General features: G+C 42.4%; 1 protein-coding gene across 1 annotated transcript; it reads left to right on the top strand.

The window, feature by feature from the left end:
• Positions 1–23,608: 23,608 nt before the first annotated feature.
• Positions 23,609–26,046, top strand: FOXL2 (forkhead box L2). The gene has a single exon (XM_083174782.1). It carries the CDS (start codon positions 24,001–24,003, stop codon positions 24,979–24,981), a length of 981 nt encoding a protein of 326 aa, XP_083030908.1. The 5' UTR covers positions 23,609–24,000; the 3' UTR covers positions 24,982–26,046.
• Positions 26,047–26,502: the final 456 nt, after the last annotated feature.

The raw sequence follows: 26,502 nt of genomic DNA, 5'->3' as shown, positions 1-26,502 counted from the left end.
CAGAGCTGGTGGCTGGCAATCATAAAATGTGTACAAACAGAATCAAATCCTGCCCTTTACCACATAACTGACCCTAAGAATCGCATATAAACCCAATCTAATTATGTTAATTTGGTCTAGGGGTGCCGTGAAAAAAATCTGATACTCTAGGGTGCCCTGATTCAAAAAAGATTGGGAACCCCTGCACTAAAACATTCTTGGCCTAATATGTTATTTTCTGAATCGGACTGAAATATATAAGCCAGATCATTCAGTGTGTGCGCCCGATCTACTCACCCTCGCTGAGTGTAGCCTGGCACCCCTGGCACTCCCTCGTTGCCTGCATTGGCAAATGTGTATGCATATGCTGATGCAGGGTCCTGTCGCCTGCGGTACCGGCCAAGTACACATCCTGTGTGTACCTGGGTTACGTTGAGCTAAATTCTGCCGTTGATGCTTGTTGTGCATGTATGCAGGGCCGGTGCAAGGCGGGGGTTTGATGCGGCCGCCCAGTATCTCCACGGGGGGGAGAGTTGCGGCTGCCACTGAGTCTCTCCACGGGGGGCCTGCTCCCAAGTGCCGCACAGCGTCTATTCAGCTTCACAGAGGGTGAAAACCGGGGTGTGTGGCCCGATGATGGCTCATTTGCATATGCCGAGACCTCATTAGAATAGGCCATTCCCCCTTTTCGGCCGTGCGCTCGGCTCCGCTGTGCGAGTGTCCCTCTTTGGTTGCTGAAGAAGTTGGAAGGTATGCCAGTCTCAAGTGGAAATACATACAGTGCAGTCTCTGACTATACGTCACTCCTTCTCCTAGCTATAGAGAATGTATTTATTTATTAACAGTTTCTTATATAGTGAAGCATATTCTGTTGTGCTTTACAATAGGAAACAATGTATGTAACAACAGGCTATTTACAGACAGTCAGAGGTATGAGGGCCCTGCTGCAAGCTTACAATCTATAGTTTGAATACACACATGGAAGGCTCTGTAAACGTATATGTTCAGGTAATGTTAGGCCATTTTACCTTGTTTTACTGCATAGCAATACCATGATAGTGGTGGTTCAGTGCCAGGTTATTGTGCTAATTCTTCCCTGTGTCTCCAACCTGGTAGCCGGACTCATGTTAGATTGACTCTATGTCGACCACTATTGGTTGACAGTCAAAAGGTCAACAGTCAAGAGGTTGACATGGCCAAAAGCTTGACATGGGAAAAGGTCGACATTTTTTTTTTAATGAGCCGACATGTACCGATAGGCAGTATTTCATGCCCTACCATCCACTACAGCATGGTGGGAGAATATAATAGTGTGCCGAGCGCAGCGAGTCACCGTGCCCGAAGCATGATGAGCAGACGTGGTACAGTTAGACAGTGTCCATACCGACCTATGTGAAAAACTCATGTCGACCTTGTTCATGTTGTCCTTTTGACCCTGTTGACCTTTTGACCCTGTCTACCTATTGACCTGTCTACCTTTTGACCCTGTCAACCTTATAACTGTAGACCTGGACATTGTAGATCTAAAATACCATAACCCTCCAACCTCACCACCACCCGACTCTCCTGGTAGTGTACTTTGGGCCTGACTCAGATCTATTCGCTAGGCTGCATATACTACCAGCCTAGTGAACAAGTAAGTGCCGCCCGCCTAATGCCCCCTCACCGCCCGAACCACCTCGTTAGCATACCAGGGGACGTGTACGCAAACATTCCCCCTCGCATGCAGCCGCCAGGACGAAAAATCATTCAACGGTCGCTTATTGATTTCTCCGTTCATGGGTGAAAGTCTGTACTTACTATTTTGGACATTTAAATAATTGTCAATGTAGTCATCTTAAGGTGCATACACACTGAGCGGCTTTCCCCCTGCAGATAAATGGCTTTCCCGACAATGATGCGGGAGCACGCATCACCTCTAGGCTCTTACCGCCGAGCCGTACACATTGGGTGGTTTTGAGCTGAAAGCCGCTCAAATCACCCAGTGTGTATGGGCCTTTAGTAAACCTAGCAAAAATGCACAATCTCAGCTCACTGCATACTACAGCTTCATAGAATAACGTAGAGCATCAAACATTAACTCCCATTACTCTTATAATCATCTGCAGCACTATGACATATAACACAGAGAAGTAATATAACAGAATACAGATTACTGCTATAATCACATTCAGAAGACTGACATAACAAAATTATTATAGAAAAGTTTCCAGCAAAGCTTAGAAGATGAAATGAACACCAGATGAGTGATTATTTAATAACACCGATTGTGCGCGTGTAATAACACATACAGCACTGGTAGAATAACACACAATACACTAACAACATAACAAACGATCTATTGATATAATAAGGATATAGTGAATCTCTGAGGAGATTGACCATACTTTGTCCATGTACAGTAAATGCACAAGGCTTTTATAGAACATACAATGCCGAAGTGAATTACGAGGCTCTATGGTAAATTGATACCCCAAAACATGAAAGTATTCAGCTGTCCAGATACATAGTGCAACAAGCACTGCAATTTGTCACTGTGTTTGATGAAGTTAAGATACGTCATAGTTTTCCATTACAAAGGTTAGATACCCAAAATAAACATACAAATGCTGTAAAAGCAGAAATATATGTTTGTGTATGCATCAATTCTAATTTGATCATCTATTTTATTCTTGAATATAGTGTGTAAATAATAGGGGCATAATTGTCAGGGGGGGCAGCCAGGTCAGATAAGGGGTGAGGTGTTGTAGCGAAGGGTTAAGCAGGGCCGGATTAACAATGGGATTTTTACAGAAAAGAGAATGGATTGTCATATGGTGGTGCACCATTTATAGAAAAGAGTCATAAAATTTACCTTTTATTATTTTTATTTTAAAAGTGAAGAACACGAAATATGACAAACAACAAATAACATTAACACAAGTGAAAACAGTGTGCTATTAAAAGGCACGTGCGAGTTCCTGGAGCAAATTCCCTCTATTCAATATTATCAATTATAGGCTGTTACATTTGTATATAGAACACAAACCTATTTAAGATTGACACACTTCTCTCCTCAAACAATTGTTCAAAGGTCAAGAAGGAGAAAGCTAGTAGTGTAATTGATAATATTGAATAGAGGGAATTTGCTCCAGGAACTCGCACGTGCCTTTTAATAGCACACTGTTTTCACTTGTGTTAATGTTATTTGTTGTTTGTCATATTTCGTGTTCTTCACTTTTAAAATAAAAATAATAAAAGGTAAATTTTATGACTCTTTTCTATAAATGGTGCACCACCATATGACAATCCATTCTCTTTTCTGTAAAAATCTCATTAAATAAATTGTCGGTGGGAGCACACCCCTGGATCTAATAGAAACTGAATAAACTTGACCAGAGGGGGCCAATTGAATAAATTAAAAAACTATTCTGATATCCATCTCCCTTCCTGTGCAACTGATCACCAAAAGCTCCTACATACCGGATTAACAATGGGCCTGATGGAGCTACAGCCCTGCGTCGCTAGCCCCCCGGGAACCATAGATACCGCCAGGCAAACCTGGAACGTTTTCCACACAGGATAACATGGGACCCGCTAATTCCGACCTCCACCCGGTTCCAACGGCTGCCAGTTCCTCCTACAGCATCACAGAAACTCGAGCTTGATCTCAGTCGAACTCAAATCTCTGGGCCTTAATCTGATACCTGGTCCATATGGGTTCATTGGTTCTAGAGATATTGCGGGTAAACCAATTTTTTTTTCATTTCTGAAATGTAATTTAATGGCTGTTCATGTTGTTTGGGGACAGATTTCTCTGGAATCAAATGGCCCAGTTTCATGGAACCAAAATCATTCGAAGCCTACATGTTAAAGGGTCAGTTGGTTCCGAAGATATAGCTGGTTGTTTAAAGGGGGGCGGGGGTGGTTTTCTCTCCCCCTCACACCAGAAAATGCAGGGACTAGGCTGGTGTAAAAGAGGCCAGTCTGGGAATGTCCCTGCATGATCCTGGGACCATATTCCCTGGTAAGTGCATTTTCTCGTGTGAAAGGGGTATTATTTCAAATAGCAGTGCTCTGAATACAGCCAGGCAGCCCCCTGCTCTCTGCATGGCTGTCAATGGCTGTCATTTCTGCCCGGCGGTGGCTGTTCCCCAGTTACCAACGGCATGTATTCCCCACATGGCAACGAGCATGGAACCCCTGGCAATGAGCATGGAACCCCTGGCAATGAACATGTACAGTAGGTAAGCAATACTTATGTAGCATAAATTTTAATAGGCATTAAGGTGTTTGGCATAATACGTAATGGAGATTATGGTGTGTGTCTTAACATGTAATGGGCATTATGGTGTAAATTTTTAATGCGCGCCAATGCCCCTATTTATGAAGCATATTGTGCATTATTTCTCAATGGGTTTACTATAGTGCAGGCATGTCCAAACTATGGCCCTCCAGCTGTTGTGAAACTACAAGTCCCATCATGCATTGCCACATTTATGCTATTAGGGAATGCTAAAACTATGTCAAGGCATGCTGGGATGTGTAGTTTCACAACAGCTGCAGGGCCACTGTTTGGATATGCCTGGTGTAGTGTGTATTTTGGCTCAATCCATGTGAATTTTGCCTTAATCTGTGTGCCATAGTGTGAATTTTGGCTCATTCCATGTGGCATAATGTAATAGAGGCAAGTACAGTATAAGGGGGTTACTATTGTATTGCACGATTTGTATAAGGGGTATATGGTGTGGTAAACTTAGGTGACCACATAAAAGGTGCTGAAATGTTGCCTACCAAGTTTCGGCTTTCAGTATTTTTTTATGACTGCAGTGCCGCCTCATCCCACAAGTATTTTAGGACATTGGCATCCTGAGGGTGCACCTTTGGAGTGCATCCGCCAATATACTGCATCTCCCTGCATTTTTCTTATGCCAGCCCCCTGCCTTTTCCAAGCATATATAATTAGTTGAAAGTATTTACACAAATACAGACACACCCACATTATTAGTTGCTGGCCACAACCCCTATTATTACGCATAATAGGCCCTTGATCATTCAGCTCCAGGACCATTTAAACCTTAATCTGGCTCTGGGGTTAAGGGTACAACAGGAGCAGCACATCCACATTACTGTGGCCTCATCCCACTACGCAATACAAATCACGTCTTTGCACCCTCTAGACCACCCACGTTAGACAGCGATATGAGGTGGTTGGATTCAGCAGGTATCATCTGGCCAGTAGAAAGGGAACACCACACGATTTTTGACCCCCCCATAGAGGGAGAATAGAACCTGTGGTGAGTGCAGCGAGCCACTGCGCCCGCAAGGGGCTTCGTAGCGCTCACCCCACTATTGAAGTCCCAGCAGTCAGGATTCCAATGGAATGGGATCATTGGATGGACATATTTTAGGTCTCCGAGCATTATGTCGACCACTGAAGGTCGACATGCATTAAGGTCGACTTGACTGAAGGTCAACATGGGTTAGGGGCCCCATACATCAGCAATTAATTGTGAAATTTTTCAGATATGGAGATGATTGCCACAATTAATTTTATATGTGTGGGCTCCCCCTTTTGGCAATCCCAATCAAAATCGCCAATCGATTGCTTAATCAGGTTTTTAAACATGTTTAATAATCTGGTATTATCTGCAGATCTTTTTTATATGTGTGGGCATTCCCAATTCGTCTTCTTCATCTATTTACATTATGAACAGCTGAAATGACAATTGATTGGGGCAATTTCCAGATATGAAGATGCAATCTTTAGATGGAAAATTCTGCCGATCACTGAAATAAATCTGTAATGTGTGGGCAAAGTCAGATAGATTGTAAAATCCATTTATCTGGCCAAAATATCCCAATATCTGAAAATCCATAAATTGTGATTGCTGATGTATGGGGCCCATTAGGTCGGCACAAGCATTAGGTTGACATGGGGAAGGTCGACAGTCAAAGGTCAGCATGTTTTTTTTTTTACCTTTTTGTCTCGAATGTCGACACAGTCGACATGGACACACAAAAAGGGCACAGCATCCCCTCGCTACCCTTGGCACACTATTTTATTCTCCCACCATGCCCAAAATGTACAAACTTTAATTGGTATAATAATTAAAGCTTTAATTTATTTAACAGCACCCTTTATTTATTTAATTATTTATTTTTGGGGAAGGTTACAGTAAATATTCGTTTTCACACCATCAGATTTTAGGATAGATGAATGAACATCAAAAGCTTCAAAATTATTCCTTAAATGTTAGTGCCAGTGGCGTAACTAAAACTTTTGCGCCCCCCCGCCGGGACAATTTCACCGCCCCCCCCCCCCCCGGGACAGTTTTGCAGCTGCCACCCCCCCCCCGTTAAAGGACCCCCCCCGGGAGCTGGCAGGGGGGTCCGTGCGGCGCGGAGGTACCTGTATAAAAGGAGAGCCTGGAGGTCCCTGCGCCGCCTAGTATGATGCTGCCGGGGTCCCTGCGCCTGCGGCGCTGAGTATGATGCTGCCGGGGTCCCTGCAGTGAAGTGGAAATAACGCGCTATCTCCAGCGGAGATAGCGCGTTATTTCCACTTCACTGCAGGGACCCCGGCAGCATCATACTCAGCGCCGCAGGCGCAGGGACCTCCAGGCTCTCCCTTAAACAGGTACCTCCGCGCCGCACAGACCCCCCTGCCAGCTCCCGCTGCACCCACATGCAGTGGGGAGCTGGCGGAGATCCACCAGCGCCCGCAGCCCCCCGGCGCCTCCCCGCCACCGCGGGGGCTGCGGCCTAATTGTTACGCCACTGGTTAGTGCAACCACCTTACGCATCTACATCCATCACCGGGTTTGTTGTTTCCCCTTTTTCCATCTCCAGAGTATTAGAACCATGATACCGAGGACCCAAATAATAAGAGATTACTCCGTTGCTGGGCAACCACTAAAGGACAATAGTATTAGGAATATCGATTGCATGGATGTGTTCCGCATACTACCAACATTTGGGATGCCGATAATCAGGAATCCCAACATGGGTCAGAAGACCTGCGCCGGAACCTGCTCACCAATGTCAGAGCCTGTATCCCGACCGTCTGCATTCTGAATGTAAGCATGCTGGTGCAGGTTAGGGTTAGGCTGTGGGGAGAGAGGGGTGTTACTTTTAGGCTGTGGGGGAAGATTTAGGCAATAACAAACGCATGGTTAGGCGCTAAAGAGATTCGGTTGAGGTTAGTTTGCAAGGGGAAGAGTGACTGGTCTCTGAGAAGGGACCAGCCAACAGGTAACATTTATCAAACCATATTTGTTGCTAAATCACTGAAAACACCCGTTTTCAGGGGTTAGCCGCAAATATTAAGTATCACTGAAATCAATGAAATGTACCAAAGGGAGATCACAGCAGGAATCTCTGATCCCTGCTGCGATCCCTCCCCCACCGTTGGCCACATCCCCCATAGGTTTCTATGGGGGATGCAAAGCTGCCCAATGTAACAACATCAGGCAGCCCGGCTTCCCATCCCTGAGCTATCGCCATTCTGAGATGGCGATAGCCAATTGTAGCCTATGGCTACGGGATCGCACTGCTGCCGGGGCGGAGTTAGCGGGGGATCAGCGCTAACCGCTCATGCACAGACCCCCCGGCTGAATGCATTGCAGGGACGGGCCCCTTTCGGAACCCTGTCCCTGCAAACAAGGGGATGATACATCCCAGCTATAGCGATCCTGGGCGGTAATATTCCGCTCAGTCATCCACTAATAGTCAACCTGGATGTGCCCTGGCCACCCAAACCCGGCCATAGGATATAACAAATAGATATGGCCCTGGGAACAAATACTGTGAAACCTTTATCTAATCCGCCCCTTCTTTTTATTATTATCTCTTTGGGGAGTTGGACAAATCCATAAACAACAGAGATTGCGGCTGAGACAACTCCTCCTCCTTCATAATTGTAAATTGGTTCCACGGCTTCTGGCCTGTTACTAGCTGTGCAGCCTAATGGCTACTTGTGGGAAAGGATATTCTTCCCCGTTCTTATATAACTCCTTTTTTAGTATGTGAATGCATTGTAGATTATTATAGACAGTAAAAGGTTAACAATATTGAATTTGCTGATTGTGGGGGTCATGGAAGATGTTTACCTTAATTTCTGAGTTCATGGAACTGGGCTTGAATTCCTTTAGATTTATATATATGGAGACATTATTGTCTTGGACCACAGAAAGGTCTTGATGCCTGATATTGCTTTCTAAAACAATGTAAATGGCTGTCGATACCACAACAGATCTGCCACTGCGGTTATCAGATTGGAACCGTCAGCACGAGTTACAGGCCTCTTTGAGCATTTCCCAAACATAAACCTTTCCAGATACATCAGAGCATATTACTTTTTTCCACTGCTTAGAAGTCCAGGTTCTGCATCACATGAGGTCATGTGTTCTCACGCATCGGACTTGCTTACAAGTTTGTGAATGGCAGCACTAGCACAAATATAGTCTGCGGGAATTGCACAACATTTATCCTTTGCTTGCGCTGGGTCACAGAAGGTAACAATTCATGAAACAAAAAAAGGTGAGGAAACGGCTGGCGTAGATGTCATCTAATAGAGAATCAGTGGCGAGCTGCCTGCTCCCAGTGGCTAGGCACTTTCTCTTCTATTGGCTACTAGCCCCCGCTTTACAAAGATTACGGTCCATAGTAAATCTAACTGTAGATGTATTAAGCCTTGCGGAGTGACACAGTACCAGCCAATCAACTGTGATGTTAAAGGAGTCAGGAGCCGAATGGTTGGTACTTTATCTTTCTCCACTTTATAATCTCCAAGCCAAGCAGTGGCGTAAGTTTGTCCCAGGTGTCCGGAGGCAAGAAAAATATTAATGCCCCCCCCCCCCCCCCCCCCACACACACACACACACAAACACACACACACACACACACCACCTTATATAAATATGTATGTATGTATATTATGTTTAAAATAAAGAATGTGTGAAGTCTATGGTCCTGCTAGGACAGGGAGTCAGTCTTAGATGCAATATTGAAGGCTTTCAATTAACTGATGCAAAATTGCAGGGGAGGAGAGGTGCCCCCTTGGGAGCAGGAGCCCGGCGGCAGATGACTTCATTGCCTCCCAGAGTTACGCCTCTGTCTCCAAGGCTTACATCTGATAAAATAAACCAAGTGGCCTTGTTATTCTACTCATTTTTGTCACCACCATCAACATTACAGATTTTCCTTTCTTGCACTCATAAAGAAAATCTGCAATATCACTGCACTGTAAAGGACCGTACACACAGCGTGTATGCTGACCGATGATGGGGAAAATCGCTCAGTGCACACACACAAATTTTCACCCATTTTAGATGACTTTCCATAGCAGGAAGCTATGGACAGCCATCCACCCCGTCTCTCATCTGCTGGTAATACCACGACGGGGTCAGCGATGATGCGGGAGCGCGCATCAGCTCTCACCACTCATCGTTGCCCCGTACACACTGGGTGGCTTTGAGCTGAAAGCAGATCAAAAGACAAAACTGAGCTGCTTTCAGCTGAAAGTCGCCCAGTGTGTACGGGCCTTAATACTCCTGGACAAGCCCAGCTGAACATTGCAACCTGTCATCGGTGGGAATGCATACTGGCCTTTGGTGTTTTTTTGTTATTGTATATCTGACCCAAACTGTCATTTCATTTTCTTTATGTGCGCACTGCGCATAACTCAGAGAATACAGTCACAGGTCACACACTGTAACATCCGCTTTATAAAGCATAGAAAGAAGCCGGCTCTTTATTATATCCATGCTGGAACTCAGTGTGCGAGCTGGCCTGCATTCTGCACTATCATCTCCTGGGAGGCTGTATTCTGACGTCAAAGGCCCTCAGTCTCACAGGAGTGTGAGAGGGATGGAAGCTGAATGAAAGCAGCTGAGGAGCGAGTATAAGGCAGACTGACCTGAAGCCTGTTTATCAATAGTTCCCCTTACTCCATGCAACAGCAATTATGTCAAAGAAAAATCACTTATCAATGCAATTTGCCAAATGAAATAATATTCATCTGCTCCTTTGAGTGCCAACGTTGCTTGTTTTGCCTTTAAAGAAATTGGTGCTTCAAGCCACGAGGAAACATAACCAAAATCTCCCCATCGCTCACAATTTGCAGGCTATTGCATTTGACACAGAGATTTCTGTCCTATCAGTGAAAAACCCCATGTCGACCTTTTGACTGTTGACCTAGCCCATGTCGACCTAACGCTAGTGTCGACCTAATGTCATGTCGACCTAGATCCATGTCGACATTAACCCATGTCGACCTTAACCCTTGTCGACCTTGCTGCATGTCGACCTAGTGGTGTCGACCCAATGCTTGTTGACCTAGTTACTGTAGACCTAATGCAGTATCCCGTGTATGGCTTGCAGTATTCACATATATATATATATATATCAGTGGCGTAACTATGAATTGGGCGCCCCCCCCCCCGCTGTTAATGGGGGGCACCCCCCGCCGCACCCCCCGCCCGCAGCCTTACCTGTCTTGCTGGTCCCGTCCCGGCTCCCTTGCTGGCTTCATTCTTCTGCTAGTGAGACGGATCAACACAAAATGTCCGCCCCCATACAACAGACAGTTTCAGAGAACTGTCTGCTATATGGGGCGGACATTTTATTGTGGTTCGTCTCACTAGCAGAAGAATGAAGCCAGCAAGGGAGCCGGGACGGGACCAGTGAAGTCAGGTAAGGCTGCGGGCGGCGGATTGGCGGGGGGCAGATGGGCGGACGGGAGGGGGCTAACTATAGCACCACAGCCCCCCGGCGCCCACACATGCACAGCGCCCCCCCGCGGCCACGGGGGCTGCGGTGCTATAGTTACGCCTCTGATATATATATATATATATTCCACAAAAACTCTAAATTTGCACTATTTTACTTTTTTGGTAGTTATTAACACAGTTTCCTACTAGTAGGAACCCAAACACCAAATATCACCAAGCAATGGTATTATTAGTGCCTCAATATTTATATGGGCAGTCTTCCCAGAATTACACACAAGCTTAAAAGTATTTATATAATAAAGACATTTATTAAAAAAGCAATATAAAAACATATGTAAGGCTCCTTGTGGCTGAAGTCATTTTCTGTATTAACAGTTGTTTGTAATCAAAGACGTAGCATAACCCAACGCGTTTCATCTCTCACGAGACTTCATCAGGGATAACAAATCTCCTTGAATTTTCTGACCATACTGGCCTGGATTTTATAAGCCTCAATATCGTTATCTCCCAATAAGAAACAAGTTTTTTTTAATCTCTGATGTACCATTCATTTAGCCTTTGTGTGTTAAATGAAGTTGTGTTATATTAATGCCTCCTAGGCATTTAGTTGAACAGGCTTAAAGTAATTATTATGCCTTGAAAGACAAACTGTGTGGACATATTAGGAAAGAGGGCGGCTTCCAGCACTGCCCTTCGTGGTAAAGATCCACCTTCTATGGGATATATGTAGGATCAAAATAAATCCAAATCCTCATGTATGTGTGTCCTCCAGTACATCCACTAGCAAGTGTCTTGATGACGCTGGAATACATTGTTGATAAGATGATTGAAAAAATTTAGATAAGAGGGTATCCTGCCAAATTATTGGTGAACACCAAGAATAAAGTATTGAATATGGAAAGATCTGATGTATTACGAACCTCTGCCAGAAAAGAGAACCACAATAAAATAGTGTTGATACAGCCATACTCGACGTGCGGTGATGATCTGATTAGGGAAGCTTGCAAAATATGGCCCAACATTTCTACAGACAAAGATTTACCAGCACTAAAGAACAATACAATTCTACCATCATATAAAAAAAGAGGCAGAAATATCCGCGACCAGGCTGTCCACAGTGACTTCACCTGATTGAGACCCCCATTGACAGGAAATTTTCTCAGCCGCAAGACTGGGAACTATAAGTGTTTGGGATGTATCACTTGCAGCAGTTTGGAAGTTGGTGACACCATTCTACATCCCCGCTCTGGAGAAAAAATTAGAATCAAGCATGCACTTACTTGCAGTAGTAAGGTCGTCGTTTACTATATCAAGTGCCCATGTGGGCTGCTTTATGTAGGGAAAACAGTCAGACAGTTCAAGAAACGTATAGCACTGCATAGATCCAGCATACCTGCTGCTTTAGAGGGCAAGGGGTCGGAGAAACCCGTCACAAGAGAGAAGGTGATCGGAATCGTGCGCTCTCCAATTGGAAGCACACTGGATTTACAGTATGCAGGCTGTGCAACCACATGGACTGAATGACATTTTGCCTCTGAGTCTATCCTGTTTTTATGGGTTGCTATATGCCCTCGTATGTTGTTATTGTGCTTTAGTTTGTATCCGATTCGTTATTATATAGATTGGTGTCAGTGGCGTAACTATAAATTTTGCTCCCCCCTGCCGAAATGTTTGTGCCCCCCCCCCAGCAGACCAGCAAACACTGCTGCTTCCCTTGGCTCCAACGCATCTCAGGCCATCCTAGAATGCCCATCCGTGCCCATCCTGTACACAGTAGTCAATAGCCGGCTCTGTGTACAGTCAATTGAGTCAGTGGGGGGATTTGTCGTCTCTGCCATGGCCGCACCTGCGCTGCAACTGACTCGCCTCCGGTGCTTGGCCAGTGGGCAGCAGCATGTCAGTGCGTCGAGCAGGTGCCAGTGCCCACACAGACCCTGCTGCCACTTGCTCCCCCAAGCAGCAGCTGGGGCTGCCTTACAGTAGTTGCGCCACTGATTGGTTTCCCAGATCTATGATTGCCTGTTTGCAGTTGGCTGTACAATGATATATATGCCTATATGCCCACATATATTGTGCTCAGGTGTCATCTGATTCTTTATTATACAGATTAGTGTCCCAGATCTATGTTGTCCTCGGACAGTTGGCTGTCCTTTACTATGTGGATAAATAGGAAGTTATTTAGTGCTTATTGGACTCATCATTACCCATTACCCTTGAGAACAGCTATTCAATATTTTCCTTGTAAAATTCTGCTGAGTGCCGCCAAATGGGTTACGTGTACATTCCAGCCTAGGTTAATTACACATGAGATTTTGACTATATAGTCAAAATCGCATTGGGATCACATGCAGATCGCACAGGTTTTTTTACCTTGCGATCCCGATGCGAACTCCAGGGACAGCACAAATCGAAACCCAGATAGATAGGGCAGCAATGACTATATAGTGCAAATCTAATGCAGATACATGAATTGTATGTAAATAGCACATGAGTTAGCAAAGATTGCATAGCAAGTCGAATAGCAAAGGAATCTCACCGTGTGTACACACCATAATGATTGGTAAATGTTCAGTTCCGCCACCATGTCATTCAAAACCATTTCAAATCAACTAAATATAACTGACTACTTGTTTATAAAACAGTATGCTGGCAACATAATGTGCTGGCATTTCCTAGTTATTCATGTATATTCAACTCAGGAGAATGTTTTCCAGATTTTCTAAATGAATCCATTTCTGCCTAGACACCTTCATAATGTGGAATTATAGTATAAAATGATCTAACATACATGTTTCCCATAACAGTAATGGACAATTGTGAAATACACTATGGACTTTGCTGTCCAACTTAGAAACAGGTTTGGAGAAGAATAATGTTGAATGATTTTTGCTGTGTGTGCAGTCTGTGCGTAAATAGAAACCGGCTGATCGGGGGCCGGTGCGGACGTCACACACACCCTCTGCGGTTTCATGTTAATCAACTTGTGTATGGGCAGCCATTAGGAAAGATGCTGGATTTTATTGCAGGATGTCCTCGTGCATGCATATTGCGAGCCATACTCATGGTTGGTAGTGTCGAGAGGTGAGCAGTGGGTACTTTTTACCCAGGTCCTGGTCTGCTGAAGGGGCCATGGTCCTGCACTTCCCTCCCAGGCAGCCAGGCAGATGGAGAAGAGAGGACAGGCTGCTGCCACAGCACAGCCTCTCTCCCTAGCTCAGCACACACTGCTCAGTGCTGTTTGCTGAGTGGGGAGGGAGGCAGCAGCAGCAGCAGCCTCTCCTCCCTCTCCCTGAGGGGGTGTGGCTCTTTATGAACATAATGACAAGTTATTACATCTTGCAGACATCCTGATTGTCCTGCCATAAGGATCATTTCTGCCAAACCACGATGTTAAGATGACCATACACTTTGGGGATTATTCTGGTTGATTCGCAAAACTGCGTATTCGCAGCCTTGCGAGTCCACCAGATGCCGCCCTGCGAATGCCGATATGCATGCCCCCCTCGTACGCCGTGTTCATTCACAGGGGCTGCAAATGGATGTTTTACATAAACATCCATTCACAGGCTGTAAGGGAACACCCTTATCATTCGATGGTCACGACCATCAAATGATGTCGTAGGGCCACGCACATCTAAGGTTACCCTGAGGTAACCTTAGATGGACGTGGGCATTCGGAAGGAAGTGTGTGGGCAGCTGACATCCTATGATGTCAGTTGCTCACCCCCGGCACCCACATCACAGCTTTGATTTTAACATTCAAAATGTATCTTCTTATTAGTGGCTAATAATTTATTTTCCCCAAAGAGCAGTGTTGAGTGTACTCCCCAAAGAGTAGTGTTGAGTGTTCTCCCCAAAGAGTAGAGTTGAGTGTTAGTTCCTAATAAAACATTTGTACATATCATTTGTCGTTAACACCCTACAGAGGGAAATTTTTGCAACTTTAAAGGTTTTAAATACTTACACATTACTGTGCAAAAGCTTTAGGCAGGTGTGGGAAAATGTTGCACAGTAAGAATGCTTTCACAAATAGTAGCGTTAATAGTTTATTTTTATCAATTAACAAAATGCAAGGTGAATGCACTGAAGAGAAATGGAAATCAAATCAATATTTGGCGTGACCACCCTTTGCCTTCAAAACAGCATCAGTTCTTCTAGGTACCCTTGCACAAAGTCAGGGATTAACACACAAGATAGTCATACTGCATCAGCAGGGTCTCTCCCATTAAATATCTCAAAGCAGACTGGGGCTTCAACACTTGCTGTTAAGGCTCTTTTGAAGAACACAAAGGAATGGGCAATGCGTATATGTATGTGTACAGTATATATTTATAAAAGTGATACAAAATATCATATAAATATATATAATATACAGCTTCAGGGGCGGCACTCAGAAATAATTGCAGACAAAGCAGGTATGTTCAAATTGTTTTCGAAGTCCTTTACTTCGTCATCAGGATTCTGCTTTGTCTGCATTTATTTCCGAGTGCCGTCTCTGATGCTGTGTATTTTGAATCCCGACCTTATCTTGGAGGGGACAGGGGAGGGTAACTTATTATTGGGAGTGCTGCTCATATTGGAATATATATATATATCATAGAAAAACACCAGCCAATTTGGAATTGACAATGTTGGATTATTTTGTTAAACAGAATGTTTTTATCATGTAAACTGTCTTGGTCTACTTCTGTGCAAATTTACTCTAGTGCAAGAAAGAAAAATAAATCAAACTTGTCTTTTTTCAGGGAAGAATATATTGTATATACAATATTTTGTGATTGTTCAATTGGTAAAACATACAGTACTCAACACCTACTGTAATACACAGTGAAAGAAAAAGTGTATACCCCCTTTGGTAAATAAGCCAAAAACCCAGGGATTTATCTCGTACATGCCCATTGACTAAGGTCCTGCTAATGTCTGAAAGAGTTTGACTTGTGTTGACTGTCCCGGTTCAATGGCCCTTCAACTGGCTAGGGTTATTTAAGGGATGTTAAAAAAGCTGGAAAAGGTTAAAAACTAGGAAAACGGTCCCATTGTGAAATTAGTGTCAATTTTAGGAAAGTACAAAACAGGGAATGTAGGTTGTAGGATTGTCAGTAATGTGTGTGTGTGTGTGTGTGTGTGTGTATGTATACAGTATGTATAAATATATATAGTAAGTAAACATGTGGAATTATTTTCCGGTAACGCTCTTGAGGGTGTGGCTATTATACAAGCTGTTCAGAGTAAGAAATGCGGTACTTTGATCTGTACATTAAAAAGGCCATTTGACAGTTGCTCGATGACTCACACCAACAACTTCACTGGATTTTTATTGTTTTCTTTTTCTTTTTTCAAGTAACCTTGTTTTTTCATGGGACAGATTCTATTTATATTCTCCCCTTATTTTTTTTATCTTTGCAAATATTTTACACAGCAGCAACCCTTTCGGTTGTCCTTCCAGGGAACTTCGCAACTCCTACATATAATTAAATACAGTATTTTTTTATTATCTTTTTTGTATAAACAGTAGAATATAAAGCCAATAATCTTTCTCAATAGTGGGTGTAAAACATCACTAAAAAGCTACTTGCAATACTACTATCACTACTACCATTATTACTACTACAACTAATAATAATAATAATAATATTTTTTTCAAGATACATAATTAAATCTGAAGGACCTTCTATTACTCTACCCAAGTAAATTATATTTTGTTGTTATTTCCTTAAATAAAGGAGGGTGGATATTGTGTGTCAGCAGTAGCTGGAGCTTGTTCTGAATCATGGTTTGGGATATCGTTGAATGGGCTGATGTGTCAATAGGATGTAACGGGCACTACCAGTAACCCATTTTGTAGTTACCATGACAATACTGGCCTGATATCGAAAACTGAAACTAAATAACATATTTGTGATGATACCTTAATAATTTGACCCTTTTTCTATCTGGCCCATTGCTTCCTTACATCCCTATTGTGCAAGGCTTCTATGCAAATCCCTACTGTGGTGGTACTGTTACCACAAATAAACATATGCTCCATCTTAACAGATTCCATCTTCCTTAATGCTACCGCCTCAGCCACCTTATGGATGACAACTTTATGCACATTTGCAGCAATAGGTGTATGGTGTATAATTTAAAAATATATATAATGTACTCCCCCGTTAATAGGAAACTCCTCCTGTTGTTCAAGAAAAACATGAAAAAGACAGGGAAACAAGAATTGTGTAAGCCTGTTGTTTAAAATACAATATAATTAAAGTTAAGTCTCTTCCTCAATGTGGTGCTAAGCAGAACCTCCACCAGAAATAATGGAAATAGATTATCGGGTGTGAACAGCTAACACACACACACACACACACACACACACATGTGCCTCACTGCATACAAAGTCATAAATAGGCATGTACACGGTAACTTTTGTATAAGGGTATACTATAGATCAAAGCCATAAATGGAATAAAATACACAGTTGCCCCATACATGTTATGCTTACATATACCCTTTGGTAATTGCCACATAATGGGTATCTTGCATGATAGAACTGGACCACATTCTTATTTTATAGGTGTTTTCGGGGGGGACGTAGCCACAATGTTGCTCGATAAATAGCCCCATAGTCCAGATTTTATTCTCCAAAATGACAGAGAAAAAAAGGTTATCATATAAAACCTTTTCAAAGTAGAACAATAGTAGCAGAATGTGGTTCCGAGGATTTCAGATAAGGGATACTCAACCTGTATTTGGATTTAGTGGATGAAAGGAAACTTTAAGAAAGACATTCCTGCCCAGCTTGTAGGATCCATGAATGCTGGATCCTACATGTTGTGGAGGTTGTGGAAAAATAACCTGGCCTTAGTATTTCCTCATCTTAATGAACATGGAAAGTTATGATAGTATTTCATCACCTCATAAATGAAAGTTGATTTACTACTCAGATGCAGTAAATCTACTGGGGGCAAGTCACTAAAGGTGCAAGTTCCCCCTAACCGTGTGGGACTGTGCTTGCATTCACCAACCAATCAGGGTAATTTGTTTATTTGTTTGTGTATTTATTTGTTTGTTTTATTTTCCCAAGTGGTTATCATCGTCTCTATATAAATACAGTTATACCAGGCTAGGGAGGAACAGGGGGGAATTTACTAAGATGTGTATTCTACTTCACATGTGATGTTGCTATAGGCAACCAATCAGATCCTGTCTATTATCTTCTAGAGCAGGCATGTCCAACCTGCGGCCCTCCAGATGTTGTGAAACTACACATCCCAGCATACCTTGCCATAGTATTGCTATTAGGGAATTCTAAAACTATTGCAAGGCATGCTGGGATGTGTAGTTTCACAACAGCTGGAGGGCCGCAGGTTGGACATGCCTGTTCTAGAGGGTGCAAAATAAATAAGTAGATTCTAATTTGTTTCCCATAGCAACATCACATGTGAAGTAGAATACACATTTTAGTAAATTTCCCCCGCAGACTGTTAGTGAATCTTACTCACAAATTATTTTAATAGAAAAGTGGAGATAGATAAATTAGCAGAAATGTGAGGTGATTTCATAAAGTCGTATTAAAAATTGTAATTAACTGATATTACACTAGCAGCATATGTAAAAATTACAAGATGCAGAAAAGTCAAAGACATGGAAAATGAGAGCAACAGTGACAAGAAGAAATGGAAAAATCCTGATATGGAGATATAAAACTATGGGCCATATTTATTTACATCATTTGTTGTAAAATAATGTGAAAAAACTGTTTTCCCGCCCTTTTCAAACTATTTTAGTATCACCTAAAAGCATTAAAGGACACTTGGAGCAGTTTTCGTGTTTGGCATCGCAGGGACAGAGATTTCTCGCGAGTTATGTCCCTGAATGCGATAATTGATGCAAGTGAATGATGTAATCAATTATTAAAGTGCGAATTGGGCCGATATTATCACTTCACTTTCAAATTAAGGATACCGATGGTGATAAATCGGCCCCTAAGAATTTCCAATTCTTGATTTTTCCATCATGTGGTTAATGTGCTGCAAATAAATTGTGGTTTTAAAGGAGAGTGAGTGAGTGAGAGAGAGAGAGAGAGAGAGAGAGGGAGAGAGAGAGAGAGAGAGAGATCCACCTGAAGTCATTGTGTCAGCTTCTAGTGTGACTGCAACAGATCTGCATATCCCGCCTAGCTGAAATTCTTCCATGGCATGAGAGGATTCTGAGAATTTCCTTAATCTTTATCTGAGGGTCTGAGTATGAGAACAGAACACTTGACCATTTAATTCTATTCCCCACTTAGGTACTTGAGGGGCACTAGGACTATAAAGGTTTCTATGGATGGTAGTACAGTGACCCCAGTACCGTGACCCCAGTACATGTGTACAGATATTCACTTTTGCAGCTTCATGGGCCTACAAATACCTTTACACGGGCCCTTATTCTGGTTCACTAGCAAAGACAAATTCCTTCTCAAATGGGCAAAACCATGTGCACTGAAGGGGGGGGGGGGGGGGGGGGGGGCACATGTAACATGTGCAGAGAGGGCCATAATCCCATTAAGAGCAAATCTGATCATTCTGTTTGTGCTATTAAACATACTGGTAAATATAACATGCTTTACATAGAAACTGTATTAAACCAATACTGAAATGTGTTTATCCACATGTATTTAATTAAACATACTGGTACTGTAAATGGCACATGAATGTTATACATAAACTCTATTCACCAAATACTGAACGTTGTTTATTCACATGTATATAATTAAAACACATATTATTATTATTAATAATAATAATAATAATAATAATAATTGTATTATTATAATTATTATTTATAATATGTAACACTGTAAATATATGTGTCTAGTGGGTATTAGGTACAAAAATAGTCCTGAAACGTTTATGTTGTAGAGTCTGAGTACACCAGCATCAGCCCACATGAATCTGCCTATCACAGCTTTTTAATAGTATTTTTGTTTATATACAAAATAATGTCACAATTTCCTAGGGATGCAACACTGCCCTGACCATTGCTGTTTTGTGCAATTAAATAAGTAACAAAGAGTTTAATCTTTTCTCTTTTTAATATTATGTAATATAGCAAGACTGCCTTAATCTGAGTTATCTTCACTGAAGTACATACTACATTCTTCTAAATTAACCTCAAAACTGACTACACTGGTAACTAGAAGGAAAGTATGGATTTTATTATACTCATACTACCGATGACCAGAACTCTTCATTGCGTTAATCTACCTTTACCTTTGGTTTCCTAATATCTTATGCCATTAGTAAACATTTCCTCTATATAAAATGCTAATAATTTTTAAATTGATAAACTACAATAATAATAATAATAATAATAATAATAATAAAATAATAACAATAATAATAACAACAACAAAACAACAACAATAATAATAATAATTAGATAGATAGATCTTGTTTTACTAAGTGCTTAATAAATTAATGCAGCCACATGACCAAATATTTCACCTGATCTTAATAAACCGTATTAATGAATGTAAGCTTTTTGTTGCAGTATGTAATTCAATTACATGAGTTGGCATTAGAACTGTACATAATTCTCCACTCAATGCTGTAAAGAAGAACTATTAAATTGATTGGTGAATACAATAAATCACACACACACACACACACACACGCGCGCACACGCACACGCACGCACACAGTTGCCTGATACTATATATGTATGGTAAATGATACCTCTCTATACACATGTACTAACTGCTGCAATATAGCATCCAACTGTCTACGTCCTTGGCTGGCTGCTCACGGGTATATCCTGAATGCCTGGTCTGCACCGTGTCCTTCATCACCTAGAGGTGTGATCAGCCAGCCTGCTACTTTCTATGAACACAGCAAAGTTATTAATAGCCAGGCCACTCTGTGTGCAGCATATGGGTGCAGCTGGCACAACCGAGTCACCCACAGGCGTTGGCAGTGTCTGTGTGGCAAATGGTATTTAAGTTCTGACATCGCTGGACTTCATGTCTTTTCCAGTGGGTTATGTGCCCTCTGCCTGTGCCAAGTCTGCCAGCGCTGCCATAGGCTCAGTCTGCTGCAGCTGCTCTTAGGGAATCGCCTGATTACATGGCTGCATTCATCTATACGGCTTTATTATCATAACATTACAGCTCAATCAGAGGGATTTATACAGTGTTATATAATCTGCCAGCAATCTGACATACAGTACTACTGCGGCAAGACAGAGCCACAGAAGGGTCTATACTATCAGTGTTAGTAAAAGTATTAGTAGTAGTATAATGATTATTGTTAAAATTATTATTATAATTATTATAATTATTATTATTATTATTATTATTATTATCATCATTATTATTAGCATTAATAATTATAATAATAATAATGCATGCTCATCTGTATGGTTTGAAATATAGTAGTTTTCAGCAAGTTAAAATAATGGCCACTGCGCTTTTATTGATAACAATTGTAATCAGAACTAGGTAACTTATTGTAATACATTCTATTATTAGAAATTATATTTCCGTTACACTGAATTAAGTTTCTCACCGACCTAACTCAAATAAAATACCGAGACAGCGAGTTCCATGTAACAGACCCGTGTGCTTCTGTGTAAATCCCATGTTTACCCTTAATTAACCTGTTAGTCTTAAATATGTATTATGTATTGTTCAAATAATACAAATATTATTATTAACAATGTTGTTGTTGTTGTTATTATTATTATTATTATTATTAATAATAATAATAATAATAATACAAATAATAATATACAATGTGATGACATAGTGGATATTTATCTGTTTCATGTGGAGTAATATACCATAACAGTAGCTACTTACATCAAATAATAAAACAACTCATTCAAGCTAATAACAACTGATACAATATCGTTATGCCATATTTAACTATGGAAATGAACCTGCACTAAAAACAGCGTATTAAATGTGGAGTAACTGCGAATTATGTATATTAGCATCGTATATTCATGTAGTTATGCGTCATTTCCAAGGAGAGCCGCAGAGATCTGTGCGTTCTGCTTCCGCTGCTTCATTCGGTAACATTGACTATGTATGTATGCATGTATGTATGTATGTATGCATGTATGTATGTATGCATGTATGTATGTATGTATGCAATATTTATGCCTATTGTATATGCAAGTGTGCATGAACCGTCAGGTACTGTAAGCAGAAATCGGGGTCTGTATATTGCGTGGAATATATCGCAATGTATACATAATCCTATCTATATGAGAACTAATAACAGGCAGCACAGCACCGGTAATGCAGCATTTATACCCGGGCTGGCAGAGGTGGTGGGTGCCCAGCCCTGTGCCTCGTCTGTAGGAGGGGGTATGTGCCATAGCTGTGCCAATATAAAGTCATGCCCACAAGTCACCTCTGTGCCCCAGTCGGAACTGGAAGACAAATAGTGACACAAAACATAAACATGTAAATTCGTTATTTCAAAGAGACACCTTGTAGGAGTGTAACTGCACTAGCATTCCATCAGTAACATCATCATCATTAACACCATGCTATATTCACACTTATCTGCGTCATGTTGCCATGGTGACTGATGAGAAATAGCTCTTTCATTGTATCTATTGATGGTGCTATAAATTACAATCATATCTGTCTGAGCTGTTATTGGCCAGAGAGATATTATCTATACACCACAATAAGAATCATCTGTAGTTACTATCGCTATCTGTGCGAGGAATCACAGTTCTCCGGGTCCTGGGATTTACCAAAATCGCCAAATACTGCATTGCACTGCTGTGATTCCACAGGGCAGCTAGGAATATTATTATGTATCCATCCATGTGTGTCAGTGTAACCCAAATATTTACTCCAAGTACCTGTATATATTGGTCCTCTTCCAATACCAATACAAGTTGTACATTGAATCTATTCTCTTGCGATAGCATCCATGATCATTGCATAATGATTGCACCTACTTGCTGTTAATATCGCTCCTTAAATACTTTAAAGAAAGAAAAAAAAAGATTGGGTTCATAATCACCATTACTAATACGCTAATTAGCGATAAACTATTTAAAAAAAATAATGTAAGATGAATTGCGATTTTTTTTTTCCGATTTCCGCAGAATTGTTTTTTCCCCCTGATTGTAATGCAGCAGATCACACTGAGGGCCAGATGTACTAAGCTTGAAAAGTGATAAAATAGAGAGTGAAAAGCCACCAGCCAATCAGCTCCTATCTGCCATGTCACAGGCTGGGTTTGAAAAATAAGAGGTAGGAGCTGATTGGTTGGAGGTATATCACTCTCCATTTTATCACTTTTGAAGCTTAGTGCATCTGGCCCTGACAGCTATGTACAATCCCAGGCGAGATGGCGAGAAGCCTTTTATCTCTGATGCCTTGTACAGCGCAGTCTGGTTGAGTTGTGCCACAAATGTAGCGTGAAGGGGTCTCCTACAGCGGGAGGGGTTCCTAATGCTACAGAGTGAGTGTGGGAGAGGGGTGGGGGGGGGGCAGATAATGTTAAGAAGTCCTGTATTCAATGCAATGCAAGTTAAGGCATATGCAGCTCCGGTTGATTTATGGCTTTTTAGTCCCAGTCTCTGTCCATAGTTCTGTGCATGCAGGAGGGCTTAATGTGTGCAGGAGGGGTTCATGTGTGCAGGAACAGCAGCATTGCCAGCAAGGGGTTGGTGGGTTGGGTAAGAGGTCTCTGCACCCCCAAGCTGTGTTGTGCCTGGATGATAGGTGTGATCTCCCAGCTGTCAGGTTGGATGTCTGTGACTGAGAGGTGAACCCTTCCCTCCCCGGGCTGCTGCTGCTGCTCTCCCAGCTGAAGGGGGGAGCTGCTGACGGAAGCGGAACTTGGCTCAGCTCTAATACAATGAGAGTAGAGGCAGGATCCTCACAGGTCCTCAGCCTCCTGCAGAGAGAGAGAAGGACAGGGGAGGGGAGGGTTCACCTCTCAGTCACAGACAGTCCAGGAGCAACTCTGCCACAACTTGGTCAGCCTCGGCCAGGGTGCTGCACTGCTCAGCTGTCACAGGACCCTGCACTGTCATGCTGCAAAGGAATCAACAGGCTCTCCTACTGACCTGTCCTGCTGCAAAGGAATCAACAGGCACAACCACTGTCTGATCTGTCAGGAGATCCATCCATGGGAACAGCTACAGGCTGGATCACCCATTGGCAGGAGATCTGAATTGTCCAGAGACTGTATTGCTTCATCAGTTGGGGAATCTGTGCCATCCGCTACAACCAGCGTCACTGGACCAACAACCTCCTCTGCCACTTACAGCGAAAGGTCTGACTGGGGCACCTTATGGACCACCCTCTGCGCCTATGAGTGCCGATCCTGCCAGCTCCGAATACACCGACCCGGGCACCTACTTCAGCCGGAGGGGTGCCACCATGGCTACTTACCCAGCACCCGACGAGAACAGCGTGGCACTCATGGTGCATAATTCCAATGGCAGCAAAGAGGTTGAGAGGGACAAGGACGATCTGAGTCAGGAAAAAGGGCAGGAGAAGCCGGATCCCTCCCAGAAGCCCCCTTATTCTTATGTGGCCCTGATAGCCATGGCCATCAGGGAGAGCCCAGAGAAGAGACTGACCCTGTCTGCCATATACCAGTATATAATCAGCAAATTTCCATTCTACGAGAAGAACAAGAAAGGCTGGCAGAACAGTATCCGACACAACTTAAGCTTGAATGAATGCTTCATCAAAGTGCCCCGGGAGGGTGGCGGAGAAAGGAAGGGCAACTATTGGACATTGGATCCAGCCTGCGAGGATATGTTCGAGAAGGGTAACTACAGGAGAAGAAGGCGGATGAAGAGACCATTCAGGCCCCCTCCTACCCACTTCCAGGCTGGGAAGAGCTTATTCAGCAGTGACACCTATGGCTACCTATCCCCGCCTAAGTACCTGCAATCCAACTTCATGAACAACTCCTGGCACCTAGGGCAGCCTCCTACCCCCATGTCCTACACCTCCTGCCAGATGGCCGGGGGCAATGTCAGCCCAGTCAATGTCAAGGGACTGTCTGCATCGTCCTCTTACAATCCTTATTCCAGGGTCCAGAGCATGTCATTACCCAGTATGGTCAACTCTTATAACGGGATGAGCCACCATCACCACCACCCTCATGCCCACCACCCCCAGCAGCTGAGCCCTGTCAGCCCTGCTCCCCCACCTTCAGCAACCTCCAACGGGGTGCAGTTTACCTGTGCCAGGCAACCCTCGGAGCTGTCAATGATGCACTGCTCGTACTGGGACCATGAAACCAAGCACAGCGCCTTGCACCCTAGAATAGACCTTTGAGAGCGGACCCGAGAGAGGACTATGGACCTACAGTATGGGTAGACCTATGAGACTAGACAATGCTCATTGAGAAGATGCCCCCCACCCCTAATCCCAATCTGTATTTCAGGATTCTTACAGGGGAAGTGATTTTATTGCAGCCCTCTGCTGAAGGCAGTGTAAGTGTATGATTGTGTAAAAGTGTGTTCTATCCGTCTCACTCTTGTTTACACTTATTACATACACATTCAATTATACCAAATACAAGGTACATGCTTAGTACACATTTGCAGTGTCACTGATCGTTTTGACCAGATGTAAATTAGTTACCTGTAGGATTATCCAGCAGCTGTGACACTACATATCCCAGCAAGCCCTGCCGGCCTCTGTCATTTGGAAAGCCACAAAATGCTTTAACAGTAAATGACTTGCCACAGAGCATCTAAAATGAACAGTCTTCACAGCTCTTATGGAATATATGATTTCTTAAATGCTGCCAAGTCCAAAACTTAGGGAGCAGCAGTATAGCAACCCCCAAACTGCACATCTAGTGTCCCCCTATCAGAGTCAGTAAGTCAGTGTGTGGATCCCACGGCTGCTGCTAATCACACTTACTGTACATTGTCTGTCACATATAGTGGAACCAGCTTAGTTATATATAATTATTATCGATCATTTTGTCTCCTTACGTGTAATGCACCCAGAAGATACAGCAGCAAACCTGGTGATCACAGGGCCCTTGTATAAATGGTAAATATATGTATTTCATTGACGCTTATTAGGACACCAATTCCCAAATGATCAGAGAGAGACACGCTACACTTGCATAATCATTTCTACCGTATGAATGTGAATTAGGAGATTTTGTGTCCAGCTCCTGGTTAATTTGTGTAAGTGTTTCTGCTGCTGAGACTCTGGGGTTTGATCCTTTCACGTTAGATAAAATATACTGCACCGGCTGTCTCCCAGAGCAACGCAGTCTTTGGCAAATACTAGGGACCAATTTCCTCTGACTAAATCAATTAGCACTTTTTTCCAAGTTGTTTTATTATTTTGAAATTTTTGTGTATTTTTTAGCTTTGTAAATTCCCCCAATAAAATATCATTGTTTTTCTTTTCACCAAGGCTTATCTATTGTACATTTGTGTATAGTTGTGAGTGCTGGAGCGAATGGGTTATTCGTTTTATGTTGCATGTATATAGTTGTAAAACAAAAAAAAAAAACAATTACTAGTGGGGTTTTTATCCCTTAATATTACATATTAATATTCTGCGGGCATTAAATACTGCTGTGAAATCTAGAAACATCAATGATGACAGATGTAAACAACATTGCCGTAGAAAATGCAATGTACAATATTGTATTGTGTTATATTATGGTGCAGTTATTATTTTCTTGTAGATTAGATAGATAAATAAATTAGATAAATACATAATTAAATAAACAAACACAGACACACGTATTCCTATATATATAGATAGATAGATATATATAGATATATATATATATATATATATATATCTATATATATATATATATAT

Source organism: Crinia signifera, chromosome 3, assembly GCF_055691185.1.
Source record: "Crinia signifera chromosome 3, ASM5569118v1, whole genome shotgun sequence".
NCBI lineage: Eukaryota > Metazoa > Chordata > Amphibia > Anura > Myobatrachidae > Crinia > Crinia signifera.
Note: the sequence above shows the minus strand (reverse complement) of the source record. Positions and strands in the feature narration are given on the sequence as shown.

Coding starts and splice junctions, on each gene's coding strand:
- FOXL2 (XM_083174782.1), top strand. CDS start 24,001: ATGAGTGCCGATCCTGCCAGCTCCGAATACACCGACCCGGGCACCTAC.